General features: G+C 47.5%; 1 protein-coding gene and 1 long non-coding RNA gene across 3 annotated transcripts in view; one reads left to right on the plus strand and one right to left on the minus strand.

Moving 5' to 3' along the window:
• The window catches only part of LONP2 (lon peptidase 2, peroxisomal), a 51,419-nt gene that overhangs the window by 13,261 nt on the left and 13,303 nt on the right, over window positions 1-24,855 (plus strand). For both annotated transcript variants that reach the window (XM_053270625.1, XM_053270626.1), the window contains exons 8-11: window positions 6,712-6,853; window positions 19,344-19,494; window positions 19,736-19,862; window positions 20,924-21,057. In XM_053270625.1, the coding sequence (XP_053126600.1) occupies window positions 6,712-6,853; window positions 19,344-19,494; window positions 19,736-19,862; window positions 20,924-21,057 (554 nt within the window). The remainder of the gene's footprint in view (window positions 1-6,711; window positions 6,854-19,343; window positions 19,495-19,735; window positions 19,863-20,923; window positions 21,058-24,855) is intronic.
• Window positions 2,459-7,768, minus strand: LOC128334219 (uncharacterized). The gene is made up of 2 exons (XR_008311221.1): window positions 7,485-7,768; window positions 2,459-2,754 (listed from the first exon to the last, which is right to left on the minus strand). It is a non-coding gene; the product is annotated as an uncharacterized LOC128334219 (long non-coding RNA).

The following is a 24,855-nucleotide window of genomic DNA, read 5'->3' on the forward strand; positions in this document are numbered from 1 at the left end:
TATGTCAACATCAGACCCAGGGAGGCATGGCAAGTATTGGGACGCCTCCCCACCCCTTTCCCAATCCTTGGCAGTCAGCATTTCGTTCAACGCTGACACGAAGCTTTTTTCTCTCTGCCTCTGGAGAGGCAAAGAGAAAAAAGTTTTGAGTCAGCACTGAGTGAAGTGCTGACTGCTGAGGATCAGGAGAGGGGCGAAGGTGCCCCTCATCCCAATTTGGACTAAATCCGGGGGGGCAAGGCCCTCCCCTCCCCACAGATGCCCATGCTTCTGGTTTCGGTTGTAATCCTTCTGTAGCTTCAAATAGCAACTATAATCACATTAATATAATATGACTCAACAACCCAGGCTTCTGTTTAGTGCTTGCAGTCTTCTGGGTGTGTGTGTGTGTATTACTTCCAGTACAATCTGGATATTGTGAAATCTACTCTGGACAGCTTTCCTTGGGTCCGCAAACAGCAGATTTCCCAATATGGGAATGACCGTGTGCTCCATCTCCAAAGATGGGGTTGCCATTTTTCTATGCCTCGCTGTGCATTGAATCCAAAGAAGATCATGCCGTTGTCCCACATACATTGCAGTGTGAGGATGAAGCAGGGAAACCTGGAGAGCAATCTGTCCACCTTTGCTGTCGATGGAGCATTTGGAAAGCGGTCGGCAGCCTGGTGCAATTCACCCAGGAGCCACTAGAGGTTGTCCGATGCTTTTCCTGAAGCACGCCTCGGGACCAGCTTTCTAAAGAAGGTGTGTGTGTGTGTGTGTGTGTGTGTGTGTGTGTGTGTGTGTGTATGAAGCCTTGCTTTGCATGATGGCTCCAAGGAAATGCCGTTCGCCTCCTACAAGCCCCACATCGGCGCTTTCCAGCTGCCCTTGGCTTCCACCATGCAGCTGCTCCCGACGTAAAAAGTCTGCCCCAAAAGTATTTTGAAAAAATAGAACCGGAGACAGCTTCAGAATCTGAGTGTCATTCTTATCATAGACTTGCTTTCTTTTAAAAGAAGTACCCCAGGGACAGATTCTGACTCTGCAGAGGGAAGCTGTTCACTCCCGACGTCCCCTTATTTGGAGATGTAAAAAGTGAAATTGGGATTGCATTGATAGAGAGTGGCCCTCCATTGTGAATATCAAGATTCCTTATTGTTGCATTATTGCTACATTTCCCCCCATTTTCTGTTTGGAGAATATATAAACCGCTTCTGGATGTGGCAGTTTATAAATGTTATTATTATTATTATTATTATTATTATTATTATTATTAATAATAATAATAACCACCACCACCACCCTGAAAAAAGAGCTCCCTTCTGTGGATGGAGGGACTTGCAATAAAGTAAAGTGTGCTGTTGAGTTGGTATCGACTCCTGGCGATCGCAGAGCCCTGTGGTTGTCTTTGGTAAAATACAGGAGGGGGTTGACCATGGCCTCCTCCCAATGGTAAATTGGGTATTCGAACAGGCAACCTCTGGCTTGGTAGTCAAGCCATTTCTCTGCTGCGCCTTTAGGTGGCTCATAGCGAGCACGAATTGTCTCCCTTGCTAAGCAGGGCCCACATTGGTTAACATTTGGATGGGAGACTACATGTGAGCGCTGTGAGAGAGTCCACTTAGGGGATGGGGCCATAGCTCATTGGAAAGAGCATCTGCGTGCTGGCCTGCAGAACATCCCAGCTTCACTCCCTGGCAGCATCTCTAGGCAGCCTGGGAAGGACTCCTGCCTGAAACCTTGGAGAGCCGCTGCCAGTCAGTGTAAACAATACTGAGCTAGATGCAACGATGGTCTGACTTGGTATAAAACAGCTTCCTCATTTCCTATGAGGGGAAATCAACAGATGTTGCATGTTTCTTATTGTATCTGTGTGTCTGTCTGTCTGTCTCAGGACAGATAATCAGCTGGTTTCTCATGTTTTAGTATCGGCTAAACATCAATGCGCTGGTGGTCCTCCCTGTGCTCTGTCCTGGACTGGCCCTCTTCTCGGTGCCGACCAGTTTCACTCCGATTGCATACAATTGTTGAAATAAGTCGTTTTAGTTATCCAATGTGTGCAAATGTTCTCCCAGCTCGGCCACAAAGCTGACTAGCTGTCCTCAGACCAATCACTGTCTCTCGGCCTGACCAACCTCTTAGGGTCACCCCTGCTAATTGGGCAAAGAGGCACCTTTTTAACATGGTGAAGCTCTGGGGTGAGCAACTGGCCTTCTCCAACCCCAGCACAGCATCCCTCCAGTGGCTGTTGCTGGTCTCTACCTTATGTTTCTTTTTAGATTGCGAGTCCTGTGGGGACAGGGGACCATCTTTCTTACTCCCTTATTATTTCTCTTTGTAAACCGCTTTGGAAACTTTCATCGCAAAGCGGTATATAAATACATCGCTTGTTTGTTTTAAGAATGAAATGGGTGGGAGAGACTGATGCCCGGACTCCCTTGAGGAAAGGAAAGCATGGTTGCAACAGATGAAAGCATGAATGCGATAAATTTATTTGTGAAAAATAAATCCCACATTTCTTTGGTATGAGCATGAGCAAATATGAGAGGGAGGGACCCACGTCTGGATTATAATTGCTTTGTTTGTTGTTCCATGCACTACAGGCAGTAGTCAACAGAAGCTCTTGGTGACTTGCCACGCAGTGTGGGTAGCTTCTGTAAAAACACGCCGGGTTATGCTGGTGGGTGTAGCCGTGTTTGCAGCAAACAAAGACCTGTTTTGTGAGGGGAGCGGAGCCAGAATTTCCAAAGCCTCTCCTGGGAATGAATGGCTCTGTGAAGAAGATGCAAAGGGGACCCTTTTTTTGGTTAACGTAAGAACAGCCCTGCCTGTCTCATCCAGCATCCTGTTTCCCACACTGGCCCACCAGATGCCTCTGAGAAGCCCACAGGCAAGAGATGAAGGCAGGCCCTCTCTCCTGCTCTTACTCCCCTGCAGCTGGTACTCAGAAGCATCCTGCCTTTGAGGCTGGAGGTGGCCCACAGCCCTCTGACTAGTAGCCGTTGATAGACCTCTCCACCATGAAGTTATCCAAACCCCTCTTAAAGCCATCCAGGTTTGTTGGCTGTCGCCACATTCCATGGCAGAGAATTCCATTAATTATGTGTTGTGTTAAAAATTACTTCCTTTTGTTCGTCCTAAATTTCTTGGTAATTGGTTTCATAAGATGAGTGTTGTGAGTGAGAGATATACATTTCTCTGTCCACTCTCTCTACTCCATGCATAATTTTATAGACCTCTATCATGTCTCCCCATAGTCGCCTCTTTTCCAAACTAAAAAACCCCAGGTGTTGTAGCCTTGCCTCATAGGAACTTAGGAACATAGGAAACTGCCATATACTGAGTCACACCATTGGTCTATCTAGCTAAGTATTGTCTTCACAGACTGGCAGCGGCTTCTCCAAGGTGGCAGGCAGGAATCTCTCTCAGCCCTATCTTGGAGAAGCCAGGGAGGGAACTTGGAACCTTCTGCTCTTCCCAGAGCGGCTCCATCCCCTGAGTGGAATATCTTGCAGTGGTCACACATCAAGTTTCCCATTCAGATGCAATCAGGGCAGACCTTGCTTAGCTATGGGGACAAGTCATGCTTGCTACCACAAGACCAGCTCTCCTCTCCAATATAAGGAAGGTGCTCCAGGCCCCGATCATCCCGGTTGCCTCTACTGCACCTGTTCCAGTTCTACAACGTCCTCCTTAAAAACTTGTGTTTTGCAATAAGAGTTCATAATTTACATGAAGAATGGGCGGAATATAGATTTGAGATCTCCTGGTAGATACTGGGTGATTTGCTGTAATCCCAAGAGTTCAACAGTAGCAAATAAAACGATAGGTGATGAAGAAACATGACCAGGCCTTATGCTAACGGCTTATCTCTCAGATACGGTCTCCCTCACCTGGAATGTAGGAGTATCAGTGGGGTGCCTGGTGGAGCAGTGGTAAAACTGCCGCCCTGTAACCAGAAGGTTACAAGTTCGATCCTGACCAGGGGCTCAAGGTTGACTCAGCCTTCCATCCTTCCGAGGTCGGTAAAATGAGTACCCAGAATGTTGGGGGGCAATATGCTAAATCATTGTAAACCGCTTAGAGAGCTTCGGCTATAGAGCGGTATATCAGTGTAAGTGCTATTGCTATTTGACCTGGTCTTTGTGCAGCTCTGCTAGCCAAGTTCACGACTACTATGAATATTTCTATCCCGCTCTTCAACCAAAGTTCTCAAAGCAGTTTACATAGAAAAATAAATAATACGTGAATTAGATGGTCCCCTCTCCCCAAAGGGCTCACAATCTTAAAAAAAGAAACATAAGAGAGACACCCTCAACGGCCCCTGGAGAGATGCTTCCCAGAGTGGCCCCATCCCCTAAAGGGAATATCTTTCAGTGATTACACATGTTGTCTCCCATTCAGATGCAAACTAGGATAGTCTCTGCTTAGCAAAGAGGACAATTCCTGCTTGCTGCCACAAGACCAACTCTCCTCTTGTGGTGAGGAGCATAAATTGGCCTCTTTGCTAAGCAGGGTCCCCCTTGGTTTGTATTTGGATGCGTGACTACGTGTGAGATCTTCCCCTTAGTGGGTGAGGCCATAGCTTAGTGGAGGAGCATCTGCATGCCTGCGTGCCGAAGGTTCCCGGTTCACTCTCTAGTATTTCCAGGGTGAGGCTCCTGCCTGAAACCTCGAGAGGCCACTGCTCGTCAGTGTAGACAATCCTGAGCTTGATGGACTAATGGTCTGCCTTGGCCTAAGGCAAATTTCTGTGTTCCTATGGCTCCCTCACCTAAATCTGCTCCATCAGATTCTTCAGTTCTAAGTAATTTTGTTTCATAAAAAAGCAGCCCAACTGCAAATGGTTTTGCTCTAAGGAGGTTTTGCATGGTTTATTCCCCTAAACTGTATGGGCTTAATAAAGGCAGCTATTTATCCTGGAGAAATGGTGGAAACCTTAGAGTTTGGTTACAGTCTGGGGAAACGGTTTATTTTTCAGCTGGGAATAGGACCAACATAAAGATTCCAAGCAAAAGAGATTCTGTGCTCATAAACAACAAAGCCAGTGCAGGGCAGCAAGGGAGGAGGAGGAGGAGAAGAAGAAGAAGAAATCTATCCCCTTATTGCTGAACAGTGTACAAGAGTAAAAACTGAGCAATGGTACTTAGGACTAGCAGCAAAGGGGCCCCTCCTTTCGACTCTCCCTCCCAGTAATGGGCCCGTTGACCTCTCCTTCTTGTTATTAGCCGCTGTGGGGCGATTTTCATCAGGGAAGCAGAACTAGGGGAGAGACAGAACCCTTTCTTTCCTGCGTGTTGCAGTTCTAAATGGCGCCCGCTGTATGGATTAAAAAGAGAAGATAGGCTTGCACACCTCTTAATTAATAACACAATGGGTGTATAGTTTGGCTCTCGCTTTCTAGCTGCACTCAAAGAAGGGGGATTCCTCCTACAGCTCCCTCCCTGGTGCCCCTTCCCCGGCGTCCACCCCGTCCCTGTGGCAGCCATTCAAATGGCCATGCTCTTCGTTCAGCCTTCCTTGCCACGTTCCACTTCCTGCTTGCCAGTGTGGCATATCTGTCACTCCTTGGACTACTTCTTGAAAAGAGACCAGGACCAGTGATCTTTGCTGTTTCTTAGGTAGAAGCCTTCAGTGCAAGAGCCAGTTCCTACCATGTTGACCTCTGTGCCGTGCTGTGCTTTCCCCGGTGCTGAGAGGGGGTCCTTTAAGAGGGACAGCACCCTAGAGTCCCCTGGAAGGTGTGCACAGAGTGCTGGGAAGTGAGGTCCTTCCCAGTGCTTTCCCCATAGAGGAATGGAAGGGAAATTGGCAGCAGTCTCTTGGTGAATCTCGAAAGCAGTCTTATCCTGGAGATTTTGATGGCTTGATAGTGCTGAAAATATTGAGGGCGGAGGAAGGGGGAGAATCTCCAGGAATAGAACTGGCAACCTTACTGGTTTTTAGTCTTTGCCATCAACTGAATGAAGCCTAAATACATGATACATAAGAACAGCCCTGCTGGATCAGGCCTCAGGGCCTATCTAGTCCATCATCCTGTTTCTTGCAGTGGCCCACCAGATGCCTCTGAGGGAAGCCCACCGGCAAGAGGTATGTGCATGCCCTCTCTCCTGCTGTTGCTCTCCTGCAACTGGTGTAGCATGGAGCCAGCGTGGTGTAGTGGCTAGAGTGCTGGGCTAGGACCGGGGAGACCCGAGTTCAAATCCCCATTCAGCCATGAGACCTGCTGGGTGACTCTGGGCCAGTCACTTCTCTCTCAGCCTAACCTACTTCACAGGGTGGTTGTTGTGAGGAAAAACCTAAGTATGTAGTACACCACTCTGAGCTCCTTGGAGGAAGAGCGGGATATAAAATGTAAAGAAATTAAAATTAAATAAATAATAAATAAATAAATAAATATTTAGAGGCGTCTTGCCGCTGAGGCTGGAGGTGGCCTATAGACCTGTCCTCCATGAATTTTTCTAAACCTTTGCCTTTCCCGTTCTATTCCTTCCCCTTCCTTCCAAATGTTGCCTTCTCTGCCGTCAAAACTTAATTTGTAAGGACAAAAATGTCCATTGTTTCCCGCGTCGCTCCATATTCATTTAGACAACATCGTAATGGTTTTTTTCCCCGTGGCCGAGCGGCATCAGGAAGCATGCAAGAAGCGGTTTCCTCCCAGGTTTCTTGGTTGCCTTTTAGCTCTGCGGCAGTCCCTGTTTTGACTCTCGCCCACTTCCCTCCCACCAGGCGTACCTACGTGGGCAGCATGCCTGGGCGGATCATCAATGGCCTGAAGACGGTGGGGGTGAACAATCCCGTGTTCCTGCTGGATGAGGTGGACAAGCTCGGGAAGAGCCTGCAGGGGGACCCCGCGGCAGCTTTGCTGGAGGTAAGAAATGGCGGGAGCTGCGGGTTGGCTACATGCACTGCCTGTTTCCAAATCGACCATCTCACCCTAGACTTGAGGAACCAGGATAGCATGGTCTGAACAAAACAGAGGTGAAATCATGTTGAAAGAAGGAAAAGGTGATGTCACTGGTGTGTGTGTGTGTGTGTGTGTGTGTGTGTGTGTGTGTGTGTGTGTGTGTGGATCAGTTGCGTTAATGATGGTGGCTTCGGAATCTTAAGAGCCCTTCTGGATTAGATCAAGAGTCCATCTAATTGAGCATCTTGTTTCCAACAAGGCTGGTCTAGGGGGTAGGCTGGTTCGAGTGGGTCAAAGAGGATTTCTCTCTCTCTCTCTCTCTCACTCTCTCTCTCTCTTTGGAATTTGAAATATCCAGGATGTGCACAAGCCGGTTGTGAAGACAACAGAGCATTCTCTTGTTCCCCCAGCACCTGCTACTCATTAAATAATTATAGTATTTGGGGGTGTGGTTTTTTTGCTTTGTTGAAAACTATACTGGTTGCTTACTTTTTCAGAGTGTTACTGCCTGAATGTCTGAAGTGGATTTCAGATCCTGGCTGAAAGGAAACCCTGGTCAGCCTTAGTGCCGTTAATAACACATAAAACTGCTTACCTATGGTGAAGGCATCTGCTCCAAGGAGTCGGGGGCTTTTTAGAAGGAAGCACGCATTCTTTATGCTGGTTGCCAGTGCATAGGAATGCAGGAAGCTGCCTTCTACTGAGTCAGACCTTCTACTGAGTCTGCCTTCTACTGAGCTCAGTATTGTCTGCACAGACTGGCAGCGGCTTCTCCAAGGTTGCAGACAGGAGTCTCTCTCAGCCCTATCTGGATATGCCAGGGAGGAAACTTGGAATGTTCTTGCTCTTCCCTGTATACATCGATGGTCGATGGTAGGACCAAAGTGTATTTGCCACTCGAGCAAGACAGAATGTCCTATTTCCAGCTACAGTTCGTCAACAAGGGAACATTTGTTCTATATTTAGATGACCCCTGTGGAAGGTTGGAGCAGACCGAAAAGGATCCAAGAGCTTCTTGATGGAGAGCATTCATAGGCAGGGAAGTCAAGCAAAATGTACAGGCCAGACATTAAATGTTTGCAGCCGTTATTCTACTTGGGGGGGAAAGCTGTTCATGAGGCAGCAAGCATGACTTGTCCCTTTGGCTGAGCAGGGTCTGCCCTGGTTACATTTGAATGGGAGATTATGTGTGAGCACTGTAAGATATTCTTTTCAGGGGATGGAGCTGCTCTGGGAAGATTATCTGCCTGCTTGCATGCAGAAGTTTCCAAGTTCCTTCCCTGGATCTCCAAGTTAGGGTTGAGAGGGACTCCTGCCTGCAACCTTGGAGAAGTTACTGCCAGTCTACGTAGACAATACTAAGCGAGATGGACCAGTGGTCCATACGGCAGCTTCCAATGTTCCTATGTACATAATGCACAGGTAGTGTGGTATAGATGGGCTTTGAAAGCATATATTTCACCCTCAATACAAACACTCTCTTTTTTTGCATAACATCTTCCATTATTTTAATCTGTAATTTCTACCGGGGGAGGAGGGCAGTGAGAGATTGAAGGTGGGTTGTGCTTCTCAGTTTAATCCATTAATCCTGGATCTGTAAATAGCCACTTGTTTGTGGCAAGGAGTGCTGACGTTTGGGTGAACAGGTGGGGAATTTTTTTTGATAAATTGGATGAGAATGGGTTCTTTTCCTTTTCCTTCTGGCTGTTGATATTTTATTTTATTTATTGTATTTCTATACCGCCCCATCTGTCAGCACAACAAAACAGAGACATAGTCAATTAAAACCCACAAAAAAAAAAAAAAAATCAGAAACCAGAACAATATAAAACAGTTTAAAACAACTAGAAGCAGTGTAAAACCCTGGAAGGCCAGACCAGAAAAGTAAGTCTTAAGGGCTTTCTTGAAGGCCAGTAATGTTGCTAAGCCTCGGATTTCTGCAGGGAGCTCATTCCACCACTTAGGAGCAGCTATGGAGAAGGCTCGATACTAAGTCGCCATCAGATGAACTGGTGGTAGAGGTGAACCTCTCCAGATGACCTTAATGTGCAGTGGGGATCATGCAGAAGAAAGTGCTCTTTAAGGTAACCCGGTCCTTAGATATGACATAGGAAGCTGCCATATACTGAGTCAGACCATTGGTCTATCTAGTTCAATTGTTGTCTTCAGAGACTGACATTGGCTTCTCCAAGGCTGCAGGCAGGAATCTTTCTCAGCCCTATCTTGGAGAAGCCAGGGAGGGAACTTGGAACCTTCTGCTCTTCCCAGAGCAGCTCCATCCCTTGATGGGGAATATCTTACAGTGCTCACATTTTTAGTCTCCCATTCATATGCAACCAGGGCGGACCCTGCTTAGCTAAGGGGACAAGTCATGCTTGCTACCACAAGACCAGCTCTCCTCTCGCACGACTCTCATTGGTACGTCTGCATGTTCATGGCCGCCCCAATCAATATTCTTTCCCTAGATCTGAGAGGTCCTCTGTCATTTGGCCGTACTTGGAGATGTCTGAGATTGAAGCTGGGACCCTCTGTATGCAAAGTGTGTGCTCTATCGCCAAGCTGCAGCCTGATCTTGAAAAGGGTTGAAGGTTCTTTCTGTTTCAAACAAGCAAATGAAAGGAAAAGTCCTGCCAACAGGTGTCCCTTGAGTTGTCTATCACCTTCCTAACAGACAGAGTAGCTGTTTTCTGGGAAGCAATGGGCCTTCTTACCTGCTGAAATCCGAGTTGTGTTTTCATAATTAACATGCAGACACGCACCAGTCACTGAGGAATGCAAGAACGCCTTGGTGTTAAAAAGCAGGCAGAAATGCATTGTCGTTTTATCTGGGATTTCAAAATGGGTCAGCATGAAGAGAAAACTCTCCCCTTGGCAGAAGCTTCTGAGCTATTTTAGATTCATATGGGGGTAAAGGTTCAGTTCTCCAGTTTCTTCTTCTTCTTCTTTAGTGTTTTATACTTCACAAAAAGTTACAGTAATGAAAGCTAATTGAGATGGCTTTCTACTACCGACAAACGTCTGGACCTTGTGTGTGAGTGAGAATGAGTTCTATGTAATTTTAATTAGTAATGCTCTTTAGGGCTATAATTCAAGCTGCTAAGCAAAAGGGATGTATTCATACCATAGTGGAAAGGAGAAATTATCCTGACACTGGCATGCAAGTGCTTAGGTTCCATCGTCAGTTAACGCGAGACTTTTTCACATCCAAGTAGCATCGATGCTTTGTCGGGGAGGAAGAAAGAGCTTTAGAATATTTGAATAGAAGGATGTTGTTAGGTGAACATGATGCTGAAGGCAGATGTGCTTGTGGTACCACTGGATTTCTCTGAAGCAGCAATTGCCATGTCAATGGTGTTAAGATTTTTTTTAAAAAATATATATTTATATCCCACTTTTTTTTTCCTGAGGAGCCCAGAGTGTGGTGTACATGGTTCTGTTTATCCTCACAACAGCCCTGTGAGGTTAGGCTGAGAGATAAGCAGCTGGCCCAGAGTCGCCCAGTGAGTTTTATGGCTGAATGGGGATCTGAAATCGGGTCTCCCGGCCCTAGTCTAACACTCTAACCACTACACTGCACTGGCTAAGGAAAGGTAATTGTGTTGCATTTTGTTAATTAGGAAGCCTTGGTGTAGCAGGCGTAATCTAGAAACAATGGCCAATGGTTTTGCTTGTATGCAGATTTATGCCCATTTTATCAATATTAAAACTGATCAACTAAGCTTTGTTCTTTAATTGGGTGATAGCCCAAGTTATCTCCCATCTATCTTCATTTTAGGCAGTTAGCATACATTCATCATTGATCAATGTAGAGATTCCAAATTTATTGTAATGCAGCAGAGTGGTATTCACGTGCCCACTAGTCAGAGGATCCGTGCATCAGGGGTTCCCTGCCTTGGTTCCTCAGGTGTTATTGGACTACAATTCCCATCATCCCCAGACACAGTGCCCCAAAGAGGGAGCAGGTACATTCCACCCCGCCACCTCTACAAAGTGAACTGTGATAGGAACGAGTGTGTGTGTGTGTATGTGTGTGTGTGTGTGAGAGAGAGAGAGGGGGGGGGTAGGTGGGCGGGCGGGTAGGCTCTCATGCCAATGAATGTATAAACCATCCCTGGAATCCATTGTTTCATCTTTATTACATTTGCAGCCTGTTGCTTTTCCTGATCCCACTTGATCTCTGCTCAACTCGCTAAAAACAATGGAAAACCCCTCGCTATGCTTCCAACAGTTGGAACTAGGGCATTGTGGGTGGGGTGGGTCTCTCCGTGGACCTTCGCATAGTTCATAGGGAGTTGCTGGAGGTCTTGCCACCTCTCTTCTTCCTCTGGCTCATGAGTAAAAAAGCTAAACAATAACCAAGCCTTCCCACGATTGATACTGCAGGAGTACATCGGGTACCCTCCTGTTGCTTTAATCTAAGAGGTGGGGCCGTCTCCCAGCCCCAGAGCAAGAGGATAAGGGAAAGGCAGTGTCCCGGCACCCTTGGAGTGATCCTTCAGGCCTCAGTGCAGCAGAACTAAATTCCTGGTCTTGACCGGTCATTAAAGAAGAGTTTTTCAGGGTCGCAATTTTGCTTGGCAGCAGGGCATTCACATGGTTTCTCTGGCGTGCCTGCTAAGCAGGAGGAGAGGTGGTCTTGTAGTAGTGTGCATGAATTCCCCCCTTTTCTAAGCAGGGTCTGCCCTGGTTTGCATTTGGATGGGAGACCCCATGTGAGCGCTGTAAGATATTCCCCTCGGGGGGATGGGGCTGCAGCTGTATGTTGGTGCTCACCATCTGCAGGACTTACATTAAAAACATTTAACTGGGGATGTGGCCGTAGCTCAGCGGTGGAGCATCCTCTTTGCATGCAGAAGGTCTCGGGTTCAATCCCTGGCAGCATCTCCAGGTAGGGCTGGGGCAGGAGGTGGGGGGAATCCTGTCTGCCACCCTGGAGAGCTGCTGCTCACCTTTGGGCTGCTCAGCTTTGGCTCTCCTTCAGATGTTGGCCTTCAGCGCCCATAATCCCTGGCTATTGGCCACTGGGGCTGGGGATTCTGGGAGCTGTAGTCCAAAAACAGCTGGTGGGGGTGGTGGGGGGACTAAGTTGAGCAGGCCTGGTGCAGACAGTCCCGAGCTAGGTGGGCCAATGATCTGACTTGGTGTAAGGCGGCTTCCTATGTATTTGGTGCGTGGGGAGAGGTATGGGATTGTGCCCTCCACTTCCATAACATGGAAGAGAACATGGAGGGGCGTCAGGTGCAGTCCTGTTTCCTCCTCCTCCTCCGTGTGCTGAGGCTATGTGTTGTGATGAGATTGTCTGAAGACCCCCTAAGGTACTTCCTGTATTGCTTCGCTTCATAGGAAGAGCCATGCTGGATCGGGCCCAAAGTCCAACTAGTGCAGCAGCATCTTCTTTCCCACAGAGGCCCAACAGGTGCCTCTGGGAAGCCTGCAGGCAAGAGGTGAGGGCAAGCCCCCTCCGCCATCATTGCTCCCCCACAATGGAACCATCCTGCCTCTGAGCCTGGAGATAGCCTCCCGCCATCAAGACTGCCGTGGCCATCGAGAGCCCTGTCCTCCATGAATTTGTCTAAGCTCCTGGTAAAGCCATCCGAGCTTGTTTCCACCATAACATACCATGGCACAGAATTCCATACAAGAACATAGGAGGAGAGCTGGTCTGGTGGTAGCAAGCAGGACTTGCCCCCTTAGCTAAGCAGGGTCCGCCCTGGTTGCATATGAAAGGGAGACTAGAAGTGTGAGCCCGGAAAGATATTCCCCTCAGGGGATGAAGCCGCTCTGCAAAGAGCAGAAGGCTCCAAGTTCCCTCCCTGGCAGCATCTCCAAGATAGGGCTGAGAGAGATCCCTGCCTGCAACCTTGGAGAAGCCGCTGCCAGTCTGTGCAGACAGTACTGAGCTAGATGGACCAGTGGTCTGACTCAGTATATGGCAGCTGCCTATGTTCCTAACAGACCTAGGTTAGACTCCCACTCAGATGCAGTGGCATCTCTTCACTATAGTCTATGCAAGCATCTAGCTAATTGAATCGGGTGCATGCAGGCAGGCAGGCAACTTGCCTTGCTCTTAGCCTAAATACTTGAAAGGAAATTGTCTTCAGGCTGCCTGAAATATGGCTGCCCAGCACAAGCAACATGTGCTGACCCAGGGGTGGGGGTGGGGGGTGGGGGTGTTATGCAACGTGCCCGAAGGCATGCAAGAAATAAGTGTGTCTGCATTTTGGGTAAAACGGAGGGCTCACAGCTTCAGACATGCTGGAACTTCCCTTTCATAGAGCCGCACCTATTAATTAAATGCAATTTTTTCTCATCACATTAATTACAAGGTTTTCTTTTTCCATGCATTGCATGTTCCTTTTCAGTGCCAGCCCTGATCCTTCAGTTCAGAATGCTCAGAACTGAATTTAAGCGATAGTGCAGACCTCCTTCTGGAAAGCTGTCTTGCCTTTTAAAAAAGGCGGCAGGGGGCGGCGGCGGTATTGTGAGTAATCTGAAGCACGGCTGTACAATATCCCTCCAAAGATCAGACCGAAAAATGAGCTTGTTTACTTCTTTTGACAGGGTTCTGCTCTATGAGCTGGCTTTTGCCTACTGCTGTAGCAAAGGTTTCTGGCAGCAGCTCAGGAGAGCGAAAGGAAGCTTCAAAATTATTGGGGAAAGGGCATTTGCAAACTCTTGGAGAAGAAGAGAGTAATGCCTTCATATGAGCTTAACATTTGCTATCCAGTTTCTTCTGTTCCACTGCTTTGTAACTTAGTCTGTTTAAATAAATATTATTTAACGATACTGCCCACTTGGCTAGCACACACAGCATCTCACCCATCCCTTGTTCATCCCTGTCCCCCAAGCAGAAAGAGGGAGCATAGGAAACTGCCCTACACGGAGTCAGACCACAGGTTCATCAAACTCAATATTGTCCACACAGACCAGCAGTGACTTCTCCAAGGTTTCAGGCAGGAGGCTTTCTCAGCCCTTCCCACTGATGCTGCCAGGGGTTGAACCTGGGACCTTCTGCGTGCCAAGCAGGGGCTCTACCCCTGAGCTGCGATCCCGTCCCCCAAAATAACTGTAACATAGGAAGCTGCCTTGTGCTGAGTCAGACCATTGATCTGTCTAGCTTAGTATTGTCTGCACTGACTGGCAGCATCTCTCCAAGAAAGCCCAGCCCTGCCTGGAGAAGCTGCCAGGTATTGAACCTGGGGCCTTCTGCATGCAATGCTGATGCTCAATCCCCCAAGCTAAAGTCCCATTCTCTAAGGGGAAAGATGGGGAAAGAAAGTGACAAGAAAAAGGTGAAGGGGGGAAGAGGAGAGAAAAGAAAAGATGGCTAGCCAATATGGATGGTTTATACATTATTATATTTACTGACTCTCTTCGGTGAGCTACTGGGAAGGCAGGAGTACAATTTTATTGCATTTGTGATTGGATGGTGGAGTTGTACATCTGACGTGTGTCCTCATTGTTGTCGCTCTGTGCTGGAACATTCATTCATTCTGTTTCTATACCGCCCTTCCAAAAAATGGCTCTAAATAAAGACAGTCACCATGTTAAAGAGGTGCCTCTTTGCCAAGTTAGAAGCTTGGTCATGCAGCTTTAAATGCAGAAGATTTCAGGTTAGATCCCGGGCATGACAAGTTAAAACTCCCACCATCTGAGCAGACAGGCACCTTTTCAAGTGACGGGTCTCTTGTATTTAGCTGGGGGAGAGTAACTGGCCCTATCCAACCCCAGCACAGCATCCCTCCAGTGGTTGTTGCTGGTGTCTACCTTATATTTCCTTTTAGATTGCAAGCCCTTTGGGGACAGGGGACCACTTTGTTTCTTATTTATTATTCTGTGTAAACTCTTTGAGCACCGTTGTCGAAAAGCAGTATGCAAATGCTTGTCGTGGTAAAATCGCTTTGGACAGCAAGTGCTGGGAAGGACTGAGGCCTTGGAGAGTAGTCAGTAGGTGAGTTCACACAATCATTACTAGGGTAGGACAAGCATCCTACCCAAGTTCAGGAGTTGCACTCACTCCCGTTTTGTGATCGTGTGCTTAAAAACAACAACAGGGGAAGTGATTGTCTCCTAAGCATCAGGTGGACCGGAGGGCCTTTCCTCCAGCTCATTAAAGAGCTGGATACAACCACTGGGCAGGATAGAGCCCTCCGGCCCAGCTGATGCATAGCAGACGATCACTGCCTGTGCCTCCTACTTTTTAAGAGCACGCGATCCCAAAACGGAAGCAGACACAGCTGCCGAATTTCGGTTGGACAATTCCAGACATTTCTCAGAGCTGATCTGCAAACTGTTGTGAAACGGATCATTCTTCTCCACTGGAAGAGTTTGAGAAAGGCCAAGCCGTAGCACTCCCTAGTTCCTTGTCCTACCCACTGTCTGAAGTTAACTAGCCTGTGACGGGGTTGGATAGACCCATGATCTGACTCTGTATAAGGCGCCTTCCTGATCACCAGGCAGCAGCAGCATGAAAAATGGTCCGTAACAGTGCCGTAGTAAGTCAGTAAATCCGTTATTACGGGCTTTGACCAGATGTAATATAACGTAATGGTAATATAACGCCAGATGTGATGTAATGGTAGGGGATATCAATCGTTTATAATATAACAGTGCCCTGTTGCATTTCAGCGCTATAGTTTGGCCTTTCTCAAACTCTTTGTTTGCTGTTTCAAGCAATCCGCTCATTAGCCAGGGAAAGCCAAGCAGGGGCGACGGCACATCCAGTGAAGAAGAACGACCTGTTGCACAACAATGTGCAGATCATTTCTGAGAAATGTCTGGAATGAAACAGGACAGCCGTGCTCCATCAGCCACCCAGTAGTCCTGCACTCTGAGCTTCCACTTGAGACAAGTGACTTCTTTGGACACTCACCGCTCCAGTGTGTTCTCCTTGAAGCACCGCAGGAACCAGTGCGGAGTGTCCTTTTAAATTTACTACTCCTACGAAGATGTATATACCGCTCTTCAACCAAAGTTCTCAAAGCGGTTTACATGGGAAAATAAAGAAGATGGCTCCTGGTCCCGAAAGGGCTCACAGTCTAAAAAGAAACACAAGGCAGATGCCAACAACAGCCAGTGTCTCCCTGGTCCTAGTCCAGCTCTCTAACCACTACACCATGCTGGCTCTCATTGTGCACGTACATTCACGTGTACATTGTGAATGCTGTAAATCCTCGAGCATCCAGCAATGAATTGAATAGAGGATGAGGAATCAGCTGGTTGCCCAGAGGAGGAGTACGTTGCTATAGATGACTCTATGTTTGGAGTAAGCATTTGTAACCTAAACACATTCTTGTGTCTACAGAACTAGGGAGGGCCATTTCTTAGTGGTAAAGCACATAGTTTGCATTCAGAAGGTCCCTGTTAATTCCCTGACCTCTCCAAAGAGGGTTGGGAAACACTCCTGCCTGAAACCTTGGAGAAGCCGCTGCCAGTCAGGGTAGACCAGGGATTCTCAACGTGGGGTCCCCAGATGTTTTTGGACTTCAACTCCCATAATCTCCAGCCAAAGGCTGCTGGGACTGGGGATTATGGGAATAGGTCCAAAAACATCTGGAGACCCAGCGTTGAGAATCCCTGGTGTAGACCATACTGACCTCGGTGAACCAATGGCCTGACGCAGGCTAAGGCAGCCTTGTATGTTCACAAAGAAAGACTACCTCTCATTTGAAAAACCTAAACCTGGCCATTTTGAATGCCCTGTTCCAATGAGGATGAGAGTGAAAGGCATTCACTAGAAAGATGGCGTGATGCGGCGGGGGGCGGGGGGACAAACCAACCTAGCAATCTGTACTTGTAACCAGTATAACAGGGATTCTCAGATGTGGACTACAACTCCCAGCATCCCTGACTGCAGTGGCCTTTGGCTGGGGATTATGGGAGTTGTAGTCCCCAACATCTGGGAGTCCCTGTTAGAGGCAATACTGCCTGTAACCCTTTCCATGACAACCAACCTTGATTTTTCCTCCTCCCCTCTCTGTTCATTTATTTACAAAATTCTTTCCTATTCACAAGCAGCAAACTATTTGCTTACCAGCTATGAATCCTCCATGCATTGTTTCCCCTTGCTGCTTCTCTGTTAAATGAGAACTCCTGTGCAGTGGTTGGAAATACATATTTTGCGTCTATCTCGTAAAGAGAGATGCCTTTAGACAGCACCAGCGTCTGCTGTTATGGAAAAGAACATCTGTGATCTCTCTCTCTGCTTGGAGATATAATTTGAACGGTAATCTCTCAGGCAGTGCTCTTAGATAGATCACAGTGATGTATAGAAGAGACGCAAGCTTTCATTCCCATGAGGGGGGAAATAGTAGCCTGAAGGATTTGGGGGGAAATAGAAAAGCATTCTTCTTTGCTTGTGGACTCCTCGTCTTCCTGAGCTGCGTTTGCTTGATGTGGTTGCCGCCTCTGGGCAGAATCTTCAAGAACTTTCCAGCGATGGTTGGGTGTTTATATAACCCCCTTTTGAAAAGGCAGGGAGTTAACCCCAGTGCACAGTGAGGCCCAGAGAATGGCTTGTTGTCCAAGGTTTGAAGTAAGTGCATTCTGCACTCACAATAGCACCTTCTGGAATATGGAGCTGAAATGCAGCGGACGGAACTGTAAAGCGGCGAGCTAACCGCAGCGCCCTCCGTGCACGTACAGTTGAGAGCAGTCGGACCGTTTGGTTGCTTTTCTGACACCACCGTGCTCTGTGTCTGTGCGCCTTGAATACGGAATGCTGTGTGCTGTTTTACTTGTCCCTCCTCAACAGAGAGGGAGGTTCTGTTTGCATTAGTCATTAGACCATAGCCAAGCAAAAACGGGTAAAAAGACACAGCGCAGGGGAAAGAAAAATCGTGCACTCCATCAAACCACAGGAACAATCACTAACCAGTAAAAAAAATAAATACAGCAATTAAACAGCACAGCAGTAGTCAGGATCCAACTTGACTTCCCCAATCTACTACGAATATTTATATACCGCTCTTCAACCAAAGTTCCCAAAGCAGTTTACATAGGAAAATAAATAATACATCCATAAGATGGTCCCCTGTCCCCAAAAGCCACTCACAGTCACAAAGGAACAGAAGGCAGATACCAGCAGCAGCCACTGGAGGGATGCTAACCCACCTCACAGGGTTGTTGTGAGGATAAAAATAACCATGTACACTGCTCTGAGCTCCTCAGAGGAAGAGCAGGATATAAATGTGAATAATAATAATAATAATAATTAATACTGTGCTGGGGTTGGATAGGGCCAGTTGCTCTCCACCTGCTAAATATAAGAGAATCACCACTTTAAAAGGTGTCTCCTTGCTCAGTTAGCAGGCAATCTGCCTCATGAGGCCCAGTTTTGATTTTATAACATGTATTTCTTCTAATAACAACAACGATAGTAATTAATAATAAACTTTATTTGTTAGTTGCCCCATAACAAATCATTCTCCGTTCAGCTCGCAACAGGGGAATCAAATAGACAAAGAAGAAGAAAAGGAAATACAAAATGCAATACAAAACAGCTTAAAAACTCATTTTAAAATTAGTTTAAAATCTGATCAAATCTGAAAATCCAAAATTTAAAAACCCTGGGGGAACAAAAAGGTCTTTATCTGGCGTCTAAAAGAACAAAGTGACGAAGCCAGGTGAACATTACATCTTGGAACATTACACTTCAGACTTATTGGTTCAATCGTCATCCATTCTTGCCAAGGAACTATGGGAATTGCAGTTCAGGAAAAGTGATGTTAGGGACACTGAACTAAACTACAGTTCCCCGGAATGTTGGTGGGAAGTCATGGCAGCTTACATAAGTAAGGGAGGAGAGCTGGTCTTGTAGTGCTTGAGCATGAATTGTCCCCTTTGGTACGGAGGGTGTGCCCTGGTTTGCATTTGGATGGGTGACTATATGTGAGCACTGTCTACTGTAAGACAGGGGTTGCCAACCACTGGATGGTGGGGGTTGTAGTTTAGCACATCTGGGAGTCCACCAGTTGGGAACCCCAGCTGTAAGATATTTCCCTTAGGAGATGGGGCTGTAGCTCAGTGGAAAACCCCTTTCTGAAACCTTGGAGAGCCGCTGCCAGTCAATGTAGACAATATAGAACTGGCTGGACCAATGGCCTGACTCGGTATGCAGCAGTATCTTCTGTTCCTAGTGGAGAACTGGTATAAATGTGTAGCATGGGCATGCTCTCACTTTTCCCTCCCATCCCTTTCGTCTCTGTATATCTGTCTTATTTGCCATTAGTTTGTTCCAGCTTAGGTCAAGCTGTGTCATGTGGGTAGGTCCCAGCCCACTGGATGGACCATGTTGCTTTTTAAAAGAGAAGATAGATTTTGCAACTGTTTTTTTACCCTGAAATAGAACAGACATTTCAGTGTTCAGGTGTGTGTTGGAGAATTTAATTGTGTATCCTTGGATGTATTAAGCTCACAAGACAAAATGACTTCTCTGTTGTATCTCCTTCTTAAGGTCTTGGATCCCGAGCAAAACCACAACTTCACGGATCATTATCTCAACGTCGCCTTCGACTTGTCTCAAGTCCTCTTCATCGCCACGGCCAACACGACCGCAACCATCCCACCAGCTTTGCTGGACAGAATGGAGATCATTCAGGTGCCAGGTAATGCATAACTAGGACTGGGGAGTTCTCAGATCCCCGCTCAGCCATGAAACTCACTGGTTGGCTCTGTGCCAGTCACTTCTCTCTCAGCCTAACCTACCTCACTGGGTTGTTGTAGAGAGCCCAGGAAATGAGGTTGGCCAGCAAGCAGGCTCATTTGGAGAGCATAAAAAAGGCTTGCTTTAAATTTCAGAACTGAGCTTGTTAATCATTCCTCTCTCTTTGATGTCCTGTCTTGAAGGATACACGCAAGAAGAGAAGATCGAAATTGCCCACCGGCACTTGATTCCAAAGCAGCTGGAACAGCATGGACTGACCCCTCAGCAGATTCAGATCCCTCAGGAAGCAACCTTGGCCATCATCACACGGTAAATTTGCTGCATTTCGATGCAAGGCCAGGTTGTGTTTTTTTTTTGAAGCTATCTAGGAGACTGATGCTTTTAGACTCTAAATATTTCATGACACCGAAATAATGCAAAGGAGAGAACTCTGAAGGGGAATTATCGTTGCTAGAAGGTATTGAAACATTCAATGTGTGTAGCCCAGGGCTCCGTACAACAGCAGGATTTAGCATCATTTGCACACTTACTCGAAGCAAGCCCCACTGGACACAGTCAGGTTTAGCCCTAGGAAAGTGTGCACAGGATTGGAGCCTCAGTATCTTCATGTTAAAAATGAAATAAAGGACAAGTTTCTACTCTAGAAAGTAACATCTAAGATCTGAGGGTGTGGACATTTTCCTTCAGCATTCTCCAACGATGAAGTACTCCATTCATTTGTTCTTCCTGTAGGAAATAAAAGTGGAGGGACAGAGAAAGATTATTGTCAGCCTTAAAAAAGACAGGAGTTTAGGGCTGGTTGTAGATCGTAGGTGTGTTGTTCCACCATTCCTAAGAGATTTGTTTCTTTGTGTGCTAAGACTGCAGCCTGGTTTACACAGTTGTCCAAATCTAGGTTTAATGTGGGTTACCGACAGCATGGTTATGTGAACCCACACCAAGTTGGGAATCTCAGATTCATCTCTAACCATAATCCGCTGTGTTGTGGATTCACACAAACATGCTAATGGTAACTCACATTAAACCTAGATCCGAACGATTGTGTGAACCAGGCTTATGTCAGTTGATCAGTTCAGGGGATAACTCTCTGGCATGTTCCCAGTTTCTCTTTGTCTCTTTTTTACGCTGACACAATCAATCACTCAATCTTTATTTCCTGGGTTGGCGCTGAGACTTGGCTACCCCTTCCTTCCGGACACTGGAGACTTTGCAGACTTCTTTTTGCATATTGCAGTCATGCCCAGAAATGTGGTCGCCAGCCCTTGAAAAGCCTTGTGTAGTCAACACATCTCTAGGTGAATCCGGGGCTGCCAATTCATGGCTGCGGGACCCACTCCGAAAGGATAACCTTGGCTGCTTCTTTGTGCTAGGTACACCCGGGAGGCAGGCGTTCGCTCTTTGGATCGCAAGTTCGGAGCGATCTGCCGAGCGGTTGCGGTGAAGGTGGCAGAGGGCCAGCACAAGGAGACAAAGCCAGACCGTTCAGAAGCGACAGAAGGAGAAGGTTTGTGTGCCTTTTCTATCCTTCTGCCGATTGCGAGACATTGCCAGCTCCCTGCCTTGGACGGCTGCCCGAGGAGGGAGCTGTTGCCGTATCCCAGTTTGCATACGTTCCGATTTGCATATGTTTTGTCCTTTCCTGAAATAAACAAGCAGAGTTTGCTTGCTGGCACACGTCACTCCTAGTGAATAGGATTGTCTGTGCTGCATCCCGTTGAAAAATCATTTGTCATTAGGCGATGGTTGCACAATGAGGACTAGCAGCACAGCTTCATGTTTTGACCGATGAGGTCATTCATGACTTGAGTCCAACAGTTCCACCTTGTCGATGTCCCGTTATGACTGGTTTACAGATGTGATGGAACGAATTCATAGACTGGAAGGGCAGCACTTCAGACTGGACTCCATTTTTGAATGCTGCACAATATTAAAAAAACAATCCTATAGGTAGAAAAAAAGAGAGTAGCTGAGCCAGTTCCTGACATGCTAGTTTTCTACCTGTGTGGAATTTGGGGTGTTTTGTTTTTTTTAAATGTGAAGTGGTACTCAAAAAATGTGAGTCCCCCCCACCTGAAGCAGTACAGCTTCTACCAGAGCTGCAGCACTTCAGCTTTCAGTTCTTGCTGGACTGCAGCTCCCACCATCCCTGATTATCGGCCACTGTGGCTGGGGGTGCTGGGAGTTGTAGTCCAGTATCTGCAGAAGGGCTGAAGTGGTGTAAGATATTCCCCTTAGGGGATGGGGCCTCTCCGGGAAGAGCATTTGCATGCAGAAGGTTTCAGGTTCCCTCCCTGGCGTCTCCAGGATAGAGATGTCAACCTTGCCTGCAACCTTGGAGAAGCTGCTGCCAGTCTGTGTAGACAATACTGAGCTAGATGGACCAAGGGTCTGACTCAGTATATGGCAGCTTCCTATGTTCCTAACCCCGAATCATCTGATATTTGCCCCGTTTTGTTTGGGCAATGGCTCTGTGTTACAAAATGGCAGCCAGAAATGTCATCAGGAGTCTTAGAGCCAGCATAGCATAGTGGTTAGAGTGTTGGACTAGGACCAGGAAGACCTGAGTTCTAATCCTCATTCAACCATGAAACTCACTGGGTGACTCTGGGCCAATCACGTATTTCTCAGCCTAACCTACCTCAAAGGGTTGTTGTGAGGATAAGAATAAGCCTGTACACCGCGCTGAGCTCCTTGGAGGAAGAGCGGGATATAAACGTAGAAAATATATAAAATAAAATAAAATAAAAATTCTCAGCTACTCAGGAACCGCAGATAGGCTAAAATAGCCCTATTTTTGCCCAGAGATTAAAGAAACTGCGTCTCTATGACCCGACAGTGGATACACACAGCTGCAGGTGGAGAACCTGCAAATGACGAGGGTCTCATGTATAAGCTTTCCTGAAAGCATGTGCTTTCATTGAAAAGAAAACCTGCTGCATTGCAATCGGATATGCATTCTGTAAAGACAGACCTCCTACGCATGAAACAACATGTGGAATTCAGAGCTGACTGTTGATTCAGTTACTCCAACTTCGGTTGGCAGGCGTCCTATTCTAACAATAGGTTAATTCGCTGCAATTTCTTCAAGCTCCTCTCCAGATGAGAACAGGTGGACATTCCAGAGAACATTCAGCATTCTAACAGCCTCCTGGAGGTTTAGAGGAATGCTTTTCCAGGAATTGTGAAATACAGGGGAACCTCCGTCCCTGAACTTTTACTTCATTTTCAGGTTTCTTGAAGGGGAAAAAAAATTCCTTTCCGTTTTCATCTGGCAGCTGAGTTGTTGATGAAGCAGTTTGCCAGCTATAGGCCTAAAGCCAGTTTCTTTTCCAAGGAGAAAAAGACTGGGAGACACCAAGATCTGCACAGGCCTTTTATTTATAGATATTTTTCCAGAGTAGCCCTGAAGTTTAAAAATTCTTTAGAGAGAAATAAAATCTATGTTATGTAAAACATAGCCACCTAATGGCACAGCGGGGAAGTAACTTGCCTAGGGAACAAGAGGTTGCTGGTTCGAATCCCCGCTGACGTGTTTCCCAAACTATGGGGAACACCTATATCAGGCAGCAGTGAAATAGGAAGGTGCTGAAAGGCATAATCTCATACTGTGCGGGAGGAGGCAGTGGTAAATCCCTCCTGTATTCCCCCCTGTATTCTACCAAAGACAACCACAGGGCTCTGTGGGCGCCAGGAGTCGACACCAACTCAGCGACACAACTTTACCTATGTAAAACCATAGCTGAGTTGTCGAGCATCTGCTTTGCATGCAGAAGGCCCCAGGTTCACTCCTTGGCAGCATCTCCCGGGTGGGCTGGGAGAGACTCCTGCCAGAAACCTTGGAGAAGCCGCTGCCAGCCAATGCAGACCATCCTAAGCTAGAGGGACCAAGGGTCGGACTCAATTTAAGGCAGAGCCACCATTGACCAAACGGGTTCAGAGAACATGGGACATGCCCCGGACACGCCCCCGTGTCTGATGTCAGACGTGGGGGGCGTGGTTTCTGGGAGCTAAATCAGCCAGCACTGTGTTCACAGCACGATGCAAACACAGTGCTGGCTGATTTAGCTCCCAAACAGGGCCGCGCGGCCCCCTTTGGGAGCGAAACCACGCCCCCCCATCTGACATCAGACACAGGGGCGTGGCTAGCCGCTCCCTGTGTCTGAAGAGTGGAACAATTTAGAGGACTGCCCCTCCCCACTCCGCACCTGGGCAGCCCCCTATGTTCCTATGGGGATGGGACTCTAGCTGTGTGGCAGAGCATCTGCTTTGCATGCTGAAGTCCCCAGGTTCAATCCCTGGCAGCATCTCCAAGGAGAGCAGGAAGAGAGTCCTGCCTCAAACCTGGGAGAGCTGCTGTCAACTTATTGTGCCTGGGGGATGATGGGAGTTGTAGTTCGACAACAGCTGGAGAGCCAAGGTTACCTACCCCTGAAGATGCATTCTAATCTCCTAAAAAGATGCTAATGGTTTCATCTCATGATTAAAGGTTGCAGTCCCAGTTGCTGTTTTTAAGGAGCAAATACTCTACAGCAGGAAAGCTTCCGGCCTGTCCTTCTGGCAGTCAGTTTATTTCACAGCCCTTAAGGCCCACTGATTGGATGAAGGCTCAAGTTTCCGTTTTCTAGGGTTAGGAGTGGAACCATTTAGAAGCTCTCCCTTTCTTCACATGACACAGGGACTTGTTTACTACGAAGCCAGCACAAAAGGAAGGCTGTCTTCAGCATTCCAACGAATCCGGCAAAGAAGTTATTTACAATATTTAAAACCAGAGCCAGGATTCTCTGCCGGCCAGGAAAGTGATGGCAGAGCTGGCGGCTTCCAAATGGTGTAAAACCCGAGGAGTTTTTCCCACTCCTTGGAGGGAACCCAAAAGCCGTGAGCTGTGAAGTGTTGTCTTTGTGTGGCCCAAGCTGGCAGCAGGCACAGCAGGACACAATAAAAAAGAGCCTGACCAGTGAGGAGGGGTTTGTCGCTGGGCCCTGCACTGGCCTCTGAATCACTCACACACACACACACACACACACACACACACACACACACGCCTGCCCCAAAGCACAGGGGTTTTTGTTTTGCAAGAATAGGATCGGAAGAGGGTGAGCACTTCGAAACCTTGGAGCTGCAGTTCTGGTGGGTTGTCCCGGATGACCGGAGCTGGCCCAGATGGCTTCAGCCCACCGAGCCCAATGCGGCCCACCAGCCTTTAATTGAGATTTATCAGGTGCTTGGCAACTCCTCTGGTTCTTCAGTCCCAGGCGGGGAGGCAGCAAGAACGGAACGTTTCTCAAGCCCCTGTCTGCAGTGC

This window comes from Hemicordylus capensis, chromosome 9 (genome assembly GCF_027244095.1).
Source record: "Hemicordylus capensis ecotype Gifberg chromosome 9, rHemCap1.1.pri, whole genome shotgun sequence".
Lineage (NCBI taxonomy): Eukaryota > Metazoa > Chordata > Lepidosauria > Squamata > Cordylidae > Hemicordylus > Hemicordylus capensis.